This window comes from Saimiri boliviensis, chromosome 2, assembly GCF_048565385.1.
Source record: "Saimiri boliviensis isolate mSaiBol1 chromosome 2, mSaiBol1.pri, whole genome shotgun sequence".
Lineage (NCBI taxonomy): Eukaryota > Metazoa > Chordata > Mammalia > Primates > Cebidae > Saimiri > Saimiri boliviensis.
Window position 1 is genome coordinate 96,158,883 of NC_133450.1, and position 14,158 is coordinate 96,173,040.

The window sequence follows — 14,158 nt, forward strand, 5'->3', positions numbered from 1 at the left end:
CTTCTTGGGGAAAAGGCTAGGTTTAACAAAATATTAAATTATTTTAAATGGCACTCATTCTCTGAAAAAAAAATTGCTTTATATAATTGTGGAAAGTCTTTTAAAGAATCTTTTTAGCTAGTACCAAATAAAGATAACATTCACTAACCATTCGAATTTGAGAAAATCTCCCATATGTTAAAGATTTAAAACTGCTATATTAACTCCACCAAACTGGAAGTTTAATATTCAAATACAAACTGCACAGTCCTGACCAAGTTATTTCTGAGACTGTATCTTATCTGTATGATGTAGATAATAATATTTTGCCTTCTAGGATTGTTAGGATTAAGTAAAATATATACAGCCAGCTAGACAATAAACATTTCATTAACATAAACTCATTTTATTCATTGTCTCATAACTTGAAAGTGAATTTCAGTTCATAGGTGTGCTCTGAGCCCTGTCCTTTGTATATCTTAAACGTGGTTGTAATTTTAAAGGAGGGTTCCAGACTCATAAATTTTTATTATTCATTTTATGGTTTTTCTGTGATTTTTTTTTTAATTAATACTTTGTAAAATAGTTAATGTCAGAATTGTGCAAGGCAGTTTATTTTTTTTTGTTGTTTTGTTTTTTTTTTTGTTTTGTTTTGTTTTTTTTTGAGACAGAGTTTCGCTCTTGTTACCCAGGCTGGAGTGCAATGGCGCGATCTCCGCTCACCGCAACCTCCGCCTCCTGGGTTCAGGCAATTCTCCTGCCTCAGCCTCCCGAGTAGCTGGGATTACAGGCATGTGCCACCATGCCCAGCTAATTTTTTGTATTTTTAGTAGAGACGGGGTTTCACTATCTTGACCGGGATGGTCTCGATCTCTCGACCTCGTGATCCACCCGCCTCGGCCTCCCAAAGTGCTGGGATTACAGGCTTGAGCCACCGCGCCCGGCACAAGGCAGTTTTTATAAATGTTACCTGTTCTTTCTCACATCTCTGTAAGAGAGGAAGTGCTACTCCTTTCTGTAGCTCAGAAAACTGAAGGCTCTGAGACCTAGTGACTTGACAAGCACCATGCGGTTAATAAGTGACAGAGGCCAGCCACAGTGGCTCATGCCTGTTACCCCAACACTTTGGGAGGCTGAGGAGGGAGGATCACCTGAGCCCAGAAATTCGAGACTCGCCTGGGAACCATAGCGAGATCCCATCTCCATCTTTAAAAATAAAATAAAATTTTCTAAAAATACAAATTAAAATATTAATAAGGAATAGAAACCAGAATATGAATTTGTGGGATTCTGACAACATATACATTGCCTTTTCTGCTGTCTCATCACTACTTCACATCAGACAGATGCTCTTACTCTGGCATGTGATTTATACTATTACCATATTAATCTGTTTTAAAATAGAGCTTAGAAAGAGCTCCTGAAAAATTGGCGTTGTTTGCTGTTTCCCAGGATTACCAACTACTACTTCATCTTTGCTTATCAGACTAAAATAAATGTAATTGTTATATGATATAAGAACATAATAAAAATATATTTCACTGAAAAACTAATTGATAGGCCCTGTTAGCCTAGACTATTTTTCATAATCTCATCATTAGACCAAGTACATATTAACAGTGAACAAATAGAAATACATGTTTGAAATAGTAATTGTTTTTTAATTAAATTCCTTCTCTAAGGTTTACTTAATATGCAATAGAGTAAGAACAGTTTACTAAAATCGAAGCATTGTGTCTTAATGTTGTGTTTCTTTGAATTTTTTTTTTTTAAACAAGGCTTATAGATTAGAACCATTAATACTGAAACACTACAGCAACATTTCACCTGTCCAGATCCATTGGTATAATACTTCAAATCCTCTACCTTATGAACATATGAAGCCAAGCTTTCTCAACCCAGCTAAAGAACCTACCTCAATTTCAGAGAATGAAGGCATTTCAACCATACCAAGCCCCGTGACCTCACCAGTCTTGTCCCGCCGACACTATGGGGAATCTATAACAAATATAGGCAAAGCAAGCATATTAGGTAATTTCTTTTAAATATTCCTTATTTATAATATAAGCACGTTTATAGGCTTTAAGTTTGGGGGACTAGAAATAGTGTGTGTATTAGGAAAGTCTCAATAGTTAATCCCCATGTCTAGAATTAACTGTCCTCCCAGTGTTCATATTTGAGGCCCAGAAAGCTCTTAAGTTCTCTGATTATATCAGATCTTGTAGTTTTAGAATATGAGCTAGCTGGATGGACCAGAAGAAGCTGTTATGAGAGTCAAGTACCTCATTTTAATCTTGGTCCTACCACTTGCTTACAAGATCTTGAGCAAATAATACAGTTTTTAATGCTCTACTTGCTCATCTGTGAAATGAGGAAGTATTTGTGTTAGAGGGTGCTCCCTACCAGCCAGTTCTCTGATCTGTTCTAAAAGTTTCTCAAATTATGTAATTTCTGAGGACGACAAGGGTGTTTAATTTTTCTTTGAACGATCCCCAGTACTAGCACAATGTTTGCTGTGTCACTGGAACTCTATTGTGTGCTATTTGCATCTGTCCATTGATTTACAAGTCGCCTTAATATAAAATACCACAAGGTGGCACTATAAATAGGCTTTATCTGCAGGACTCCTTTGCAGTTTCCCTTTGTCATATTAATACATTGTTTATTGATGGCTTTTTCTTAAATACTCATTTATATTCACTAGTAAGTATATCAATAGAAAGTCTGTAGTCATGTTGATAGCATAGTTCTTTTATTAAAGATTTTAATCTTGCCAAACATTTTAATAAACCATGATCACTTGAATAAAATAGAATCTTTATTCCTTTGTTTATATATTCCTATGTTATATTCCTAGAACTTAATACAACTCTCATTCTCTTCATCATTTTTATTTAGAAACCTACAATCTAAATTATAATTTTCTTATGTTCCCACCCTGGAAAAACATGACTAGGGTTTGATTCCTCTGCCAATTGGCTATAATTATGGGTGGTGCTCTTTAGCCTAGCGTGTGGTATAATTCAACGGAATTGACTACCCGGTTTTGTGAAATACAGGCGCTGCTAGCATTGGAAAAGGACTTGGAGGAATGTTGTTCTCAAGATTTGGACGCTCATCTGCAACACAGTCATCTGAAACATCAAAAGACTCAGTGGAAGATGAGAAGAAGCCAGTTGCCTCACCTGCTACCGCCATGGCAACACAGGCCCTTCCACATAGCAGTTCCGGCTTCCTTGATACTGCATGTTAGTTCATACCTTATTTCCTTAAGTTTACACTGTATCTTTTTAAAACTTGGGGAGGGCAGGGAGGTCTAAGATACTAATGCTAGCTAGTCAACTCTAAGATCTAAAGTGTGCCTTAACTTTGAAGGAAAAAACTGCTTTCCTTATGCTTACATTTTTAAGACTAATCTCCAGGAAAATGCAGTTTTACTTTCTACATTGGTGAATTAACAGAACATTAATAATTAAGGCCTTGTGGCACAGGGGTCCTAAACATCAAGTATAAAACGAATCTCTTTAGGGTGAGTTCCTCATGAATTTTTTAGATACGGTCTTCTCAGTCTCAAAAATCATGTAATTATTGCTTCAGATCTGTGCTGTATCTGGTCTTGAGACTTTTAAAAACTGCTATTCCAAAGTCATCCTGCTTCTAATCCCCCTGTTGCCTTCATCCAACCTAATTATAAGACCTTCAAAGCTTAGAAATTTTATTGGATCTGCTGAATGGCTTCCACTTCTATCCCAGTTACCTAATGTAAAGTAGATAGTCAAAAAACCAGTAAATAAATGGATAGTTATGTTGGACTTGGTACTATAATGGATCTTTATTTTGAAGTTTTCTCCAGTGGACTTACAGAGTTTAAAACCTTGAATAGTTGTGAAACACTAATACACTTAATATGTATTTGTACATATTTACTTTCAAGAGTCTGAACTTGACCATTATTTTTAGGTGTCCAGTAAAATAAAATTAAAACATCATCTTATTTTTTTTATTGACACCTATAAAGAAATACAGATTCTGAAACTAGCTACTCCTTTTCTATAACTATAGCAGGAAGAAAAATTTTCTTTCTCTAAAAATGTTTTAACAGATTTTATTTCAGTTACTTGTAGTGTTGTGTTCTTACTGTGTCTGCTACTCTAAATTGTAAAGTGATGGCATTCATTGCCATCCGTCCTTAAAAAGGAAGTTCAGGTGTGACACTCCTAGAGGCTGAATAATGCTTCCACAGTCAACTCCACTCCAGGATAAATTATTAATAGGGTTGAACATTCCTGTTTGGGCCAACAGCATTTTTAATTTAGATCTATCTGTGCCGGACTCTGGGCATTGAAAATTTTATAATTTCAAGTCTAGCAAATTCCGTTTTCAACTTTGATATTTGCATTAAATATATTTTAGTTTTCCTATAAGAATTCTCACACTCTTTCTAACTTGTTTCCTTTTCTAGTTAATATTAAAAATATAATTGTGAAAATACAAAATTCTGTTGTGGCATGCAGAATCCTCTAACTTCCAAGGAATATTAGTTTCAAAGAATTTTGTAAGGTAGCAGATAAAAAGCTATGATTCTCTGTAATGTCGTTAATGCACAAGAGTAGTGCTAGTAAACATTAGAATGACGGAAGGAGCAAGAAGAGCAGGGTTGGGTTTAACCCCCTAGAAAAAAGGGTAATGAAAACATACATATAGAATCCATAGGAGCTAAAGGAATAAAACTTTGTGTTTTTTTCTATTTAACATTATTTCAAAATAATAGAGAAACCCCCAGTTTTTCTTCCAGAACAGCAATTAGTAGATGTGCATAGCTGTATTGCATCTTTTTATTTCAAGAACTTAACAAAAACATACTATGATATTCTTGCATATAAATTCTCTGATGGTCCAAACGGTAAATTTCTTGTCAACAAGACTCAATATGACGTAATCATGAGTCTTACAAATATTCACATATTACACATATTCACCTCTAGATATAGAGATAACTATTAAAATTTTACTATTAACTATACTAAGATTCTGTCTTTAAAATCCTGTCCCCAAGATTTGCTTTACTAATTATTTGACTTGCTTCAATAATGTAATCTGTGTAATCGTAATTTCTCGTTGTTAGTGCTGTCTTGGTTATATCGTGCAAATCATAAAACTTTTCTTCATTAAATCTTCTTTCTGAAATTTGGTCATTGTGATTAGGTGATTCTGGCGTCCCTCCTTTCTTCCTTCTACTTACGTTAATTGCCTCAGTTCTTCTGGATAACCTTTATTCTGAAGCTACGGACTTGGATTCTCTTGCTATTTGAGGCTAAAATGGGACACAGGCATAGAATTCATAATCTGTCAGTTTCTTTATGTGAAGAAGGAATGTTTTCAATTGAAACCTGTTTTATTTTCATCCAGCTGAAGCATCTTACATAACTATTCTTCGTTTCTTTTGAAAAGTCTGGACTTCTTTTCTAACATATAATGAAAAGATCTGTTTCTTTGAGCATTGCTTTGCATCTAGGTTAGGAACTGAATTAGCTCTGAATTTGAGGGATATCTGGGTGTTAACAGATTATGAAATTATATTTCAAGTTAGTTATGCTTACATTTTCCATGAAAGAGTTCCTCACAGAAATTAAGGTATGTACTACTTCATGTATGCTAGCTTTAGTCAGCTTATTTGGGAGTGTTATTCTAACTTTTGGCCACTACATCATTGAAGGCCATTTTTAATCATCAACCAACCCTTTACAGCATCTTGTGTTTTTTTTTTCACAGATTTCAGACTTCAAGAATCGTTCTTTAATCTCCCACAACTTCTTTTTCCGGAAAATGTAATGCAGAATAAAGATAATGCCCTCGGTATGGTATATGTCAGGAATAGCATTCAGAATACTATAAAAATGATCTACTTAGAGTTCTTCTGCTCATTGAAAAATTGGATTACTTCTTCTATGAGATCAGCTTCAGTGTTACCATTACAGGCTATTTTATGTGTCTTTTCTTCCCATATTTTCTAATCTTAAATGGTAGTGGTCCTGAAATGAAAACTGAATAGCCACTCAATGTGCTGAAGTATTTTCTTGTATATTTCTACAAGGAAGGAACCTTTGAACCTTTTAGAGAAAGATAAAAAGTATTAGGTCATTTTCTTTCTTCTTTATTGTCCTAAAGGCTCCAAAAAGGTTCACCATTACTTTTCATTTAATACACTTAGATATAAAAGTATTTCTCATAGTACAAAGAATTTAATCATTCCTGGTTATTTTAGGTATCAGTAAATTTATCACCTAAGGTTATAGGTATGTCATAGCTGATAACTGCTTTCAACACAAATATTTAATTTACTTTAGGGGAGTAAATTCACTTAAAAAACAGTACTGTTGGATGCAAGATATTTTTAATCTCTTAATTTTCAGTATGTATTTTATGGATTAAATGTATATGGATTAACTTTAGCAGTATAAAATTATTTTTATGACTAACTTCTGATTCCTTTTTTCACAGCTTCTCTTTATTTAAAAAACAAAAAGGTATTGGATTTTGTCTTCGACAAAACACATTTTTTTTTTTTTAGTGTTTTAACCACATCTCATTTTACAGTTTGTCAATTTTCCTAAATTTTTTCAATTAAAAAAAAAAACTCACATTCAGTTTGTGTTGAAACTCAGTAAATTACCCTTAAGAAATTATCTTACATAAGTTCTCTGGTCCCTGCTTCATAAAAAATAATTTTATTTATTTTTTTTGCATTTTTGCTTGGAGAAAGGAAAATTAATTTACTCATATATTTATCCTGCAACCAAGTAGCCCATATATCCAGTATCTCAAAACCATCCTACCTACCTACCTAAACAGTTAAACCAGTAATCATATCTATACCATATGATTCAAGTGATAATATCTATATGGCTTCTTTTTGCACTTCCTGTTTTCATTCATTCAGCAATTATTTACTTCACTATTTACCTTGAGTCAAGAGACCATGGTAGTCACTAGAAAAGATAAGACAAAACAAACTTCAGTACTGCCTATAAAGAAGCTAGTGTGAAAATTATGTCTTTTCTAGGGAGCATAAATTCTAGAAGGGAAGGTAGATAACTACATAAGTAATTATAATATATGGTAGAATGTGATGAACCACAAAACAGAGGTACGGTAAAGGACTCTCACAGTTTTAAGGAATGAAAGATTCCTTTCGCCTGGAAAATGGTAAAAGGCTCTCTGGAAGGAGGAGGGTTTGGAGATGCAGAGATGAAAAGACATTGCAGGGAGAAGAAACAGCATGACCAAAACAGCAGAGGTGGGAAGCATGGGGTACGAAGGGAAATATAACTTATTTTCTTGAGAAGAACCGAGAACGATTAAAAGGGAGTAGTTCTGAATTTGCCTGGAAAATCTTGTCAAACCAAATTGGGAAGGGTCCGACCAATCTAGCCATTCATTTCTTTGTATGAATGATTGAGACCTTTGTATTCAGGATTTATCCACCTAGCATATCTCTTGTCAAATGTGAGGTATGTCTTTCAGGATAAATTAGTTTATCCTGAAATAAATTAGGACAATTTTTTTGGCACATATAACTGATTATGAACCCAGTTTTATAGTTTTTGTTATTTTTTAAAATAAAGGATGGTTGGAGATGATTATTAAATATATTTGGAACTATGGTAATTCACAAAATGTAAATGTTCCTCAAATGTCAAACACTTAACCACATGAAACTTACAGTTGCTCTTAGGCAGCACAGAAATACAAAGACATAACAACAAAACCTCTGAACATGATCTTTCTTATTATGAGTGAATCTTTCACCAGTCATTTGGAAATGGAGTATCTTTACTATAAGTATTTTTCTTGTTGTCTACCTAAAGCCAAAAATGCAATTATGACCATAATTATTACTTACAACTAAGATAGCTTTTAAGATATTAAGTTTTTGAAAACTTCTCTCCAGGAAGTTGAGATTTTTCCATCAAATGGTAGAAACCCATCCAGTTAGTATGCATTATAATACAAAGATGCTTACTTTCTATTCATATTTTTAAAATATTATATGCCTGTTGACAAGCCTGTGCACAGGAGAATTCTCTGATGAAAGTACACTGCTTATGACACTTTACCTTCACATGATGGAGATTCTTGTCAGACGCTTTCACGTGGAATGTAGCAGATACTCTACTTTGGGGAACAGGGAAAGAAATATGCCTATGTATGTGACACCCCAGAAAGAAAATAATCCTTGTTTTAAAATAGGGTAAGCAAAGAGCTGATAATTGTTTAAAAACACAGTTTCTTTTCTCATTTTTACTTCTCTTCAACTGTTTAGAAACCTGATTCTTTTTATCTTATGGATAGAGAAATTCTGTCACTTGGGCATTCCAGAGAGAAAAAGAAGTGATGATTTTATGTTCTCCTTTTTCTTTGACCTAGCTCACCTAGAGAAAGCAGGGAAAAACTACCAACCTGTATGGCAACACCCATTCTTCAGATGGTAATGATAGAAAGTAGGTCCAAGGCCACTCGATGTAGATTTGAGCCTACTTTGGCCAGGAGCTGATCTCACAGCACATACAGAATGGTGCTGCCATGTAGACCCTCACTTTCTTGGGAACTCTGTGATTTACCTAAAAGGGAGAGAGAAGATGGAACATAGATAGGCCCATCTAGTTTCATCCATCCACCTGCATAACCAACATAGACGTGAGGTCCACTGCACTGACTGCCAGACTGCCTGGGATAAACCTTTTCAGGGAGAATGAGAAACTAAAACAGGTTCATCAAGTACAAGCTACCTACCTAATTCCCATTGTGATGGAGACAACCTGTAGAGAAATATAGAAGGATAGGGGGAGCCAATCTGACTAGTGACACTTTTAAAGTTACTGTAAGTGATAAAATGATAAGGGCACATCATATAGGACAAGAATGAAATTTAACATTTAAGTGTCTACTCAATGAAAGGCAGTGTTGTAAGACAGTAATGGCGTGCATATTAAGCATAATTTCAGGCTGGGCATGGTGGCTCACACCTGTAGTCCCAGCACTTTGGGAGGCCAAGGGGAGCGGATCATGAGGTCAAGAAATTGAGACCATCCTATCCAACATGGTGAAACTTCATCTCTACTAAAAATACAAAAAGTAGTTGGGCATGGTGGCACATGCCTGTAGTCCCAGCTACTCGGGAGGCTGAAGCAGGAGAATCATTTGAACCCAGGAGGTGGAGGTTTCTAGTGAGCTGAGATCGAGCCACTGCACTCCAGCCTGGCGACAGAGTATGACTCCTTTTCAAAACAAAAAGAATAATTTTAAGAACATCCAATCGAAGTGGAGCCAAATAGCACATGTTATAAACAGGAAATCTCTTCCTTTCTTTGACTTAAACAGAATTGTAACTGAAGAGTTTTGGACTAGGAAAACATAATGGAGTAGCATTTGAAAGTGAATTCTTAAAAATTATAACTTTGTGGTCTTCACCAGTATTAACACGTTTCCCATCTATCTTTATCTTCTTTTATCTTCATAATTAACTTCATCTTGGCTCATCTTTATTGTGCTTGAGTATTCAGTTTCTTCTTCTATTTTTATGTTCCTGTCTGCTGTGTCACAATGTACCTACAAATCTAATACAGATGTCCCATAGAATATAAAAGATGAGGACATTTACTAACTCACAGGTTCACATATGGATTTCAGCTATTTCTGACTTGTTATGGATTAGCTTGTTGTAATTTAAATTTTAAAAAATGCAGTCTAAAAAACTTAGCAAAAAGCCCATGCCAATATATTTACAAGTATTTTATAGGCTAATTGGTATTTATACCTCTTAAATGTAAACCTTCTCTGAAAATGTGTAGCTAGATTTCTGAACATTCCTTGTAAGAAGAGCATAATCGAATAGAAAAATAACTGTATAAGCACTTTTAAATTACCAAATAATATTATCACAAAATACCTATTTAAAATAAGCATTACGCATTTATATTAAGTCTTTCCCTAGAGTATTATGATTTCCTGTGTATGATGACCAAATTCCCAGTATAAAGCAAAACCCAACTTTGTCTCCAATCTCCTCCTTAATTTTTGCCAGTTTTACTCTTAAAATCCTTTTGGTGCTTGTTCAGGAGCAGACTTTACAGTGTCTGCTTGGTAGTAATTTGAGTATTTTTGTTTTGTAGACCCTTCAAAACACTGTATGGCTCATTAACAGTTTTAAAGGAGTTCCTAAAGATCAAAATGTCATTTTCTTAAGTGTTTATCTCTAAGGATTTATTAAATGAGTCCATTGGAACTATCTTAGAGCATTGATTTGTTAAGGTGATTTTTCTCTAACAGGTGTCGCAAGAACTTTCTGTGGGTTTTAGAAAATACTTGATTGAATTCACTGAATTGTTTGTGGACAGCACTGTTATAAGCAAAGTTTTTCCTCCCAAGAATCACCACTGCTCCTCCCAGTTTGACTTTCCCAGCCCCCCTGTAGAAACTCTTAATGAGCATTTGTATTTCCCAGGCACATGTTAGACCCTGCTGACTGGATGTAGACTAGGGTTTATGGGGGTTGCCTGTGAGGCATTCAACCCAGTAGAGAAAAAAACATTCTAGTACTGTAAACAGATGGTTATCTTTTAACATATCCCCTACGTAACCAGTAGATATATAGGGCCTCCCTAAGGAGGCGATTGAGTTATCTCTTGCACTCCCATGGGCATTATCTGTAAATCTTCAAGAGGGGTAATTTCCTTACTGATTAGGCACGAGGTTTAAATGATAATGCCAAGTTTTGAAAGTAGTTTTAACTCTGAAATATTCTGTGATATGACAAGTAATTTTTTTTGTCGTCTTTTATTATTTCATATTAACTTTAGCATACAAAGGAAAGAACTTCACAAATAGAATCCTGTACTACTGAAGCTCTTTTGAGTGTTTTTCTCATCAGATGATAATGGAAATTCACTTTTTAAAAAAATGACAGAATCACTTGTATTTAGCTAAAATTTTAATCTCAGCTCTAAAGTCTATATAGAACATACCTTATTATAATCTGTATTAATTTGTTTAACTTCTTCTCTTTTTAGTGGAGTTGGATCACAGGATTGATTTTGAACTCAGAGAAGGCCTTGTGGAGAGCCGCTATTGGTCAGCAGTCACGTCACATACTGCCTATTGGTCATCCTTGGATGTTGCCCTCTTTCTTTTAACCTTCATGTACAAACATGAGGACGATAATGATGCAAAACCCCATTTAGATCCAATCTGAACTCTCAAAAGGACATGAATAGCCCAAAACTGATTTTTTTTTCTTTTTTCTGTTAAAATGTGTGTGTCAAGATAGGGAGATTTCAGGGTTAAAGTATATTTCAGTTTGGTTTAGGGCAACAGACATTTGAATTTAAAAGCACTTTATTTAAAAAAAAAAATGTTTTCAGTCCAGAGAAGTCATTTACAGTTCCCATCATTTTAATTATGAGTCTGATAAAACCTTCTCCAGAGAATCAAGACCTAGAAGGGAAGAAGGTTTGGGTAAACTGCATGTAAAGGCTACAAATCACAATCTGATTCCTCCCAAATATAAAGGCATATGGAACCTAATGTATTAACTAAAGTATGTTATAAATTAAAAATGGTCAAGGTTCAGCATATTCTCTGTAAAGATTACAAGGTGGTATCATTGTTTCAGATTTCTATGAAGGCTTCCATTTTTACATCCCTTTGAAAGAATATAACAGATTTAAAATGTTTTGAATTTTGCTTGTTTAGAAAAACTAATGCTTAAAACAATATTTGAACTACTGTATTTATAATTTATTACCTCCGATTGCTTTATTTCAATGTATGAGACATTACTTTTTTAATGTTTGCTTTGAACTTAAGAACCAGATTTATTTTCTCTAGTCTTAAACCCTTTTTTCTCAGAACTCCATCTTTGTACTCTTCAGATGAATATATAGACACTGTGGCATACTTTTTTTTTTTTTTTTTTTTTTTTTTTTCATTAAAAACCTATGGCTTCATACAACACTAGTTCAATTTTTTAAATAAACTTTTTGTTATGTTATATGTATTTCAGAGAAAGCTAAGGTTTTTCTAAACTTGACACAGAGTACTCCATGATGAGTACATTTCATTAACTTTATTAGACAACAGTAAATGCTTTTGAATAGGCAGTATGACAGCTATTTTAAATGTATAAACATTTGTGTACCAAACAACATATATGAAGAGATGGAGTGCCACTAACTAGTGCACATTGTTTGTCAATGTGCCATTGAGACAGAAGGCACAAATCTGAGGTGTTGGAAGGGTTTTCTTCACCTGTAATTATTTCCACAGTGCTTTTCATCTGAGGGGCTCAAAGTTTAAGAGGAGTACATTCAATAACCCATGTGGTAGCTTCTTGAGGTAAGTAAATAAATCTTATTCTCATGTTACATGTTAATACAGTAAGGCACCAAAACATTTAAAGTGCCTTGAATTAGATTACATCACAAATCGAAAAAGCTTGGATTGGTGTGGTCACCGTGGCTCATGCCTGTGATCCCAATGCTTTGGGAGGCCAAGGTGGGAGAATCACTTGAACCCAGGAGTTTGAGACCAGCTTGGGCAACATAGTGATGCCCCTCTCTGCAAAAAAAATAAGAAAAATTAGCCATTTGTAGTGGTGTACACCTGTAGTCCCAGTTAAGAGGCTGAGGCAGGAGGATCACCTGAGCCCAGAAGTTCAAGGGTGCAGTGAGCTCTGATCATACCCCTATACTCCAGCCTGGGTGACAGAGTCAGACCCTGTCTCTAAAAAAGCAAAAAAGAAAAGCTTGAATTGAAGCCAGACCATACTCTTATATGCTGTTCAATTACTTAATTCACATGTGACCTTTTAGTAGTGTGCAAACAATAGCAGAAGTTGCAATTCATAATTCAGAGAAATAACCATGAAGCCAGTGTTTCCCTGCTTGACTTCCATGTTCTTGGGTTCTCACACAAAAGAAGAGTTATCTAGTGGGATCAGTAGCCATCCCTGTTGGACACAACCCTCACTTCTGAGTGGTTTTCCCTAGGTTCCACTTAAGGTGCTGTCTTTTCTTTCCTTGGAAGGAATTGCTTAGCTTCCCAACAATCATTGTCAAAGAGGGAGCAGACTTGGTCAGCTGTATATCTCACCTTCTCCTTTCTTCATAAGATAGTAGAATCCGTGGCTTACTTGTAGGTTTTACTTAGCACTATCAGTACTGTTGGCTGCTTCAGCCTTTTGTTGAATTTGCACAACATAAAGCACTTCTTTTTCATGTTCAAAAAATTCCAAGGTTCCATGACCAAGTACGTGACTCACTAAGAAACCCTTACTATAAAAGGCTTTTGATGGAATCTTAGCAAAGCTAAAGTAATCTCTAACTTAGAGATTCCTATAAACTCAGGTCATTTTCATAGCCTGTTTATTTTGTAGGTCTAATTTAGTTCTCAGGAAAATTAACTCATGCTATATGACTGTATCGTTAAAGGTACTTGAGCATATGTTGCTGTAGGTGGTAAGACACTCAATGCATAAGAACTTTAAGGGATATATTCTTAACCACTAGAATATGAAAAGCACTTTTAACCTGAGAAGAGTGAAATTATGTCAAACCTTGTAATTTGATATGACTGAGTAAAAGGTATGTTCCTACAGCTATAGGAATATGTCTGCTTCCTTTTTTTCATATTGAGAAAACAGTCAAATTTAACCGTTTGGTGTTTATTTAAATTCTTGGAAAGAGCAATATTCAGAACCTTTTCAAAAATAAGATGTTCTGGACTACTGGGTGGATGTTTTGTTTTCAGTTCATTATTTCATCAGTAGAGATGGTGATTTTCTTTTGTAGCATCCTGGTTTCTGTGTCTGTGCATGTTAACATTGGATGTATTTGTATATACTCAATTAATATACAGAGTATGTGTAATTCTGGCTTGATGAGAAGCTAAGTCAGTTACTGAGTAACATTTTGCACCTTTATTCCAGCAAGTACTAAATCGGCCAAAAAAAAAAGTATTGTTTTTGATACCATTAAAATTTTATTCTCTATTTTGTGTGCATGCTATGATGATTCTCCTGAGTACTGATTAGATTGTTGAACTTAGGTTCCCAGGAATTATTGACAGTTAGAATAAGAATGTCTTATATGAAATCTTGCTTTTTACTTTAAAATTAGTCTTG

The 14,158-nt window shown here is 34.7% G+C and overlaps 1 protein-coding gene across 8 annotated transcripts in view; it reads left to right on the forward strand.

Moving 5' to 3' along the window:
• The window catches only part of DDHD1 (DDHD domain containing 1), a 197,430-nt gene that overhangs the window by 94,000 nt on the left and 89,272 nt on the right, over nucleotides 1-14,158 (forward strand). For 4 of the 8 annotated variants that reach the window (XM_039469313.2, XM_039469316.2, XM_039469314.2 and 1 more), the window contains 4 exons: nucleotides 1,758-2,010; nucleotides 3,039-3,227; nucleotides 5,752-5,835; nucleotides 11,049-14,026. In XM_039469313.2, coding sequence (XP_039325247.1) covers nucleotides 1,758-2,010; nucleotides 3,039-3,227; nucleotides 5,752-5,835; nucleotides 11,049-11,230 — 708 coding nt within the window. In that variant the 3' untranslated portion in view covers nucleotides 11,231-14,026. Of the gene's footprint in view, nucleotides 1-1,757; nucleotides 2,011-3,038; nucleotides 3,228-5,751; nucleotides 5,836-11,048; nucleotides 14,027-14,158 lie in introns of those variants that run through there. The other 4 variants (XM_039469315.2, XM_039469318.2, XM_039469319.2 and 1 more) reach the window with 2 other exon arrangements.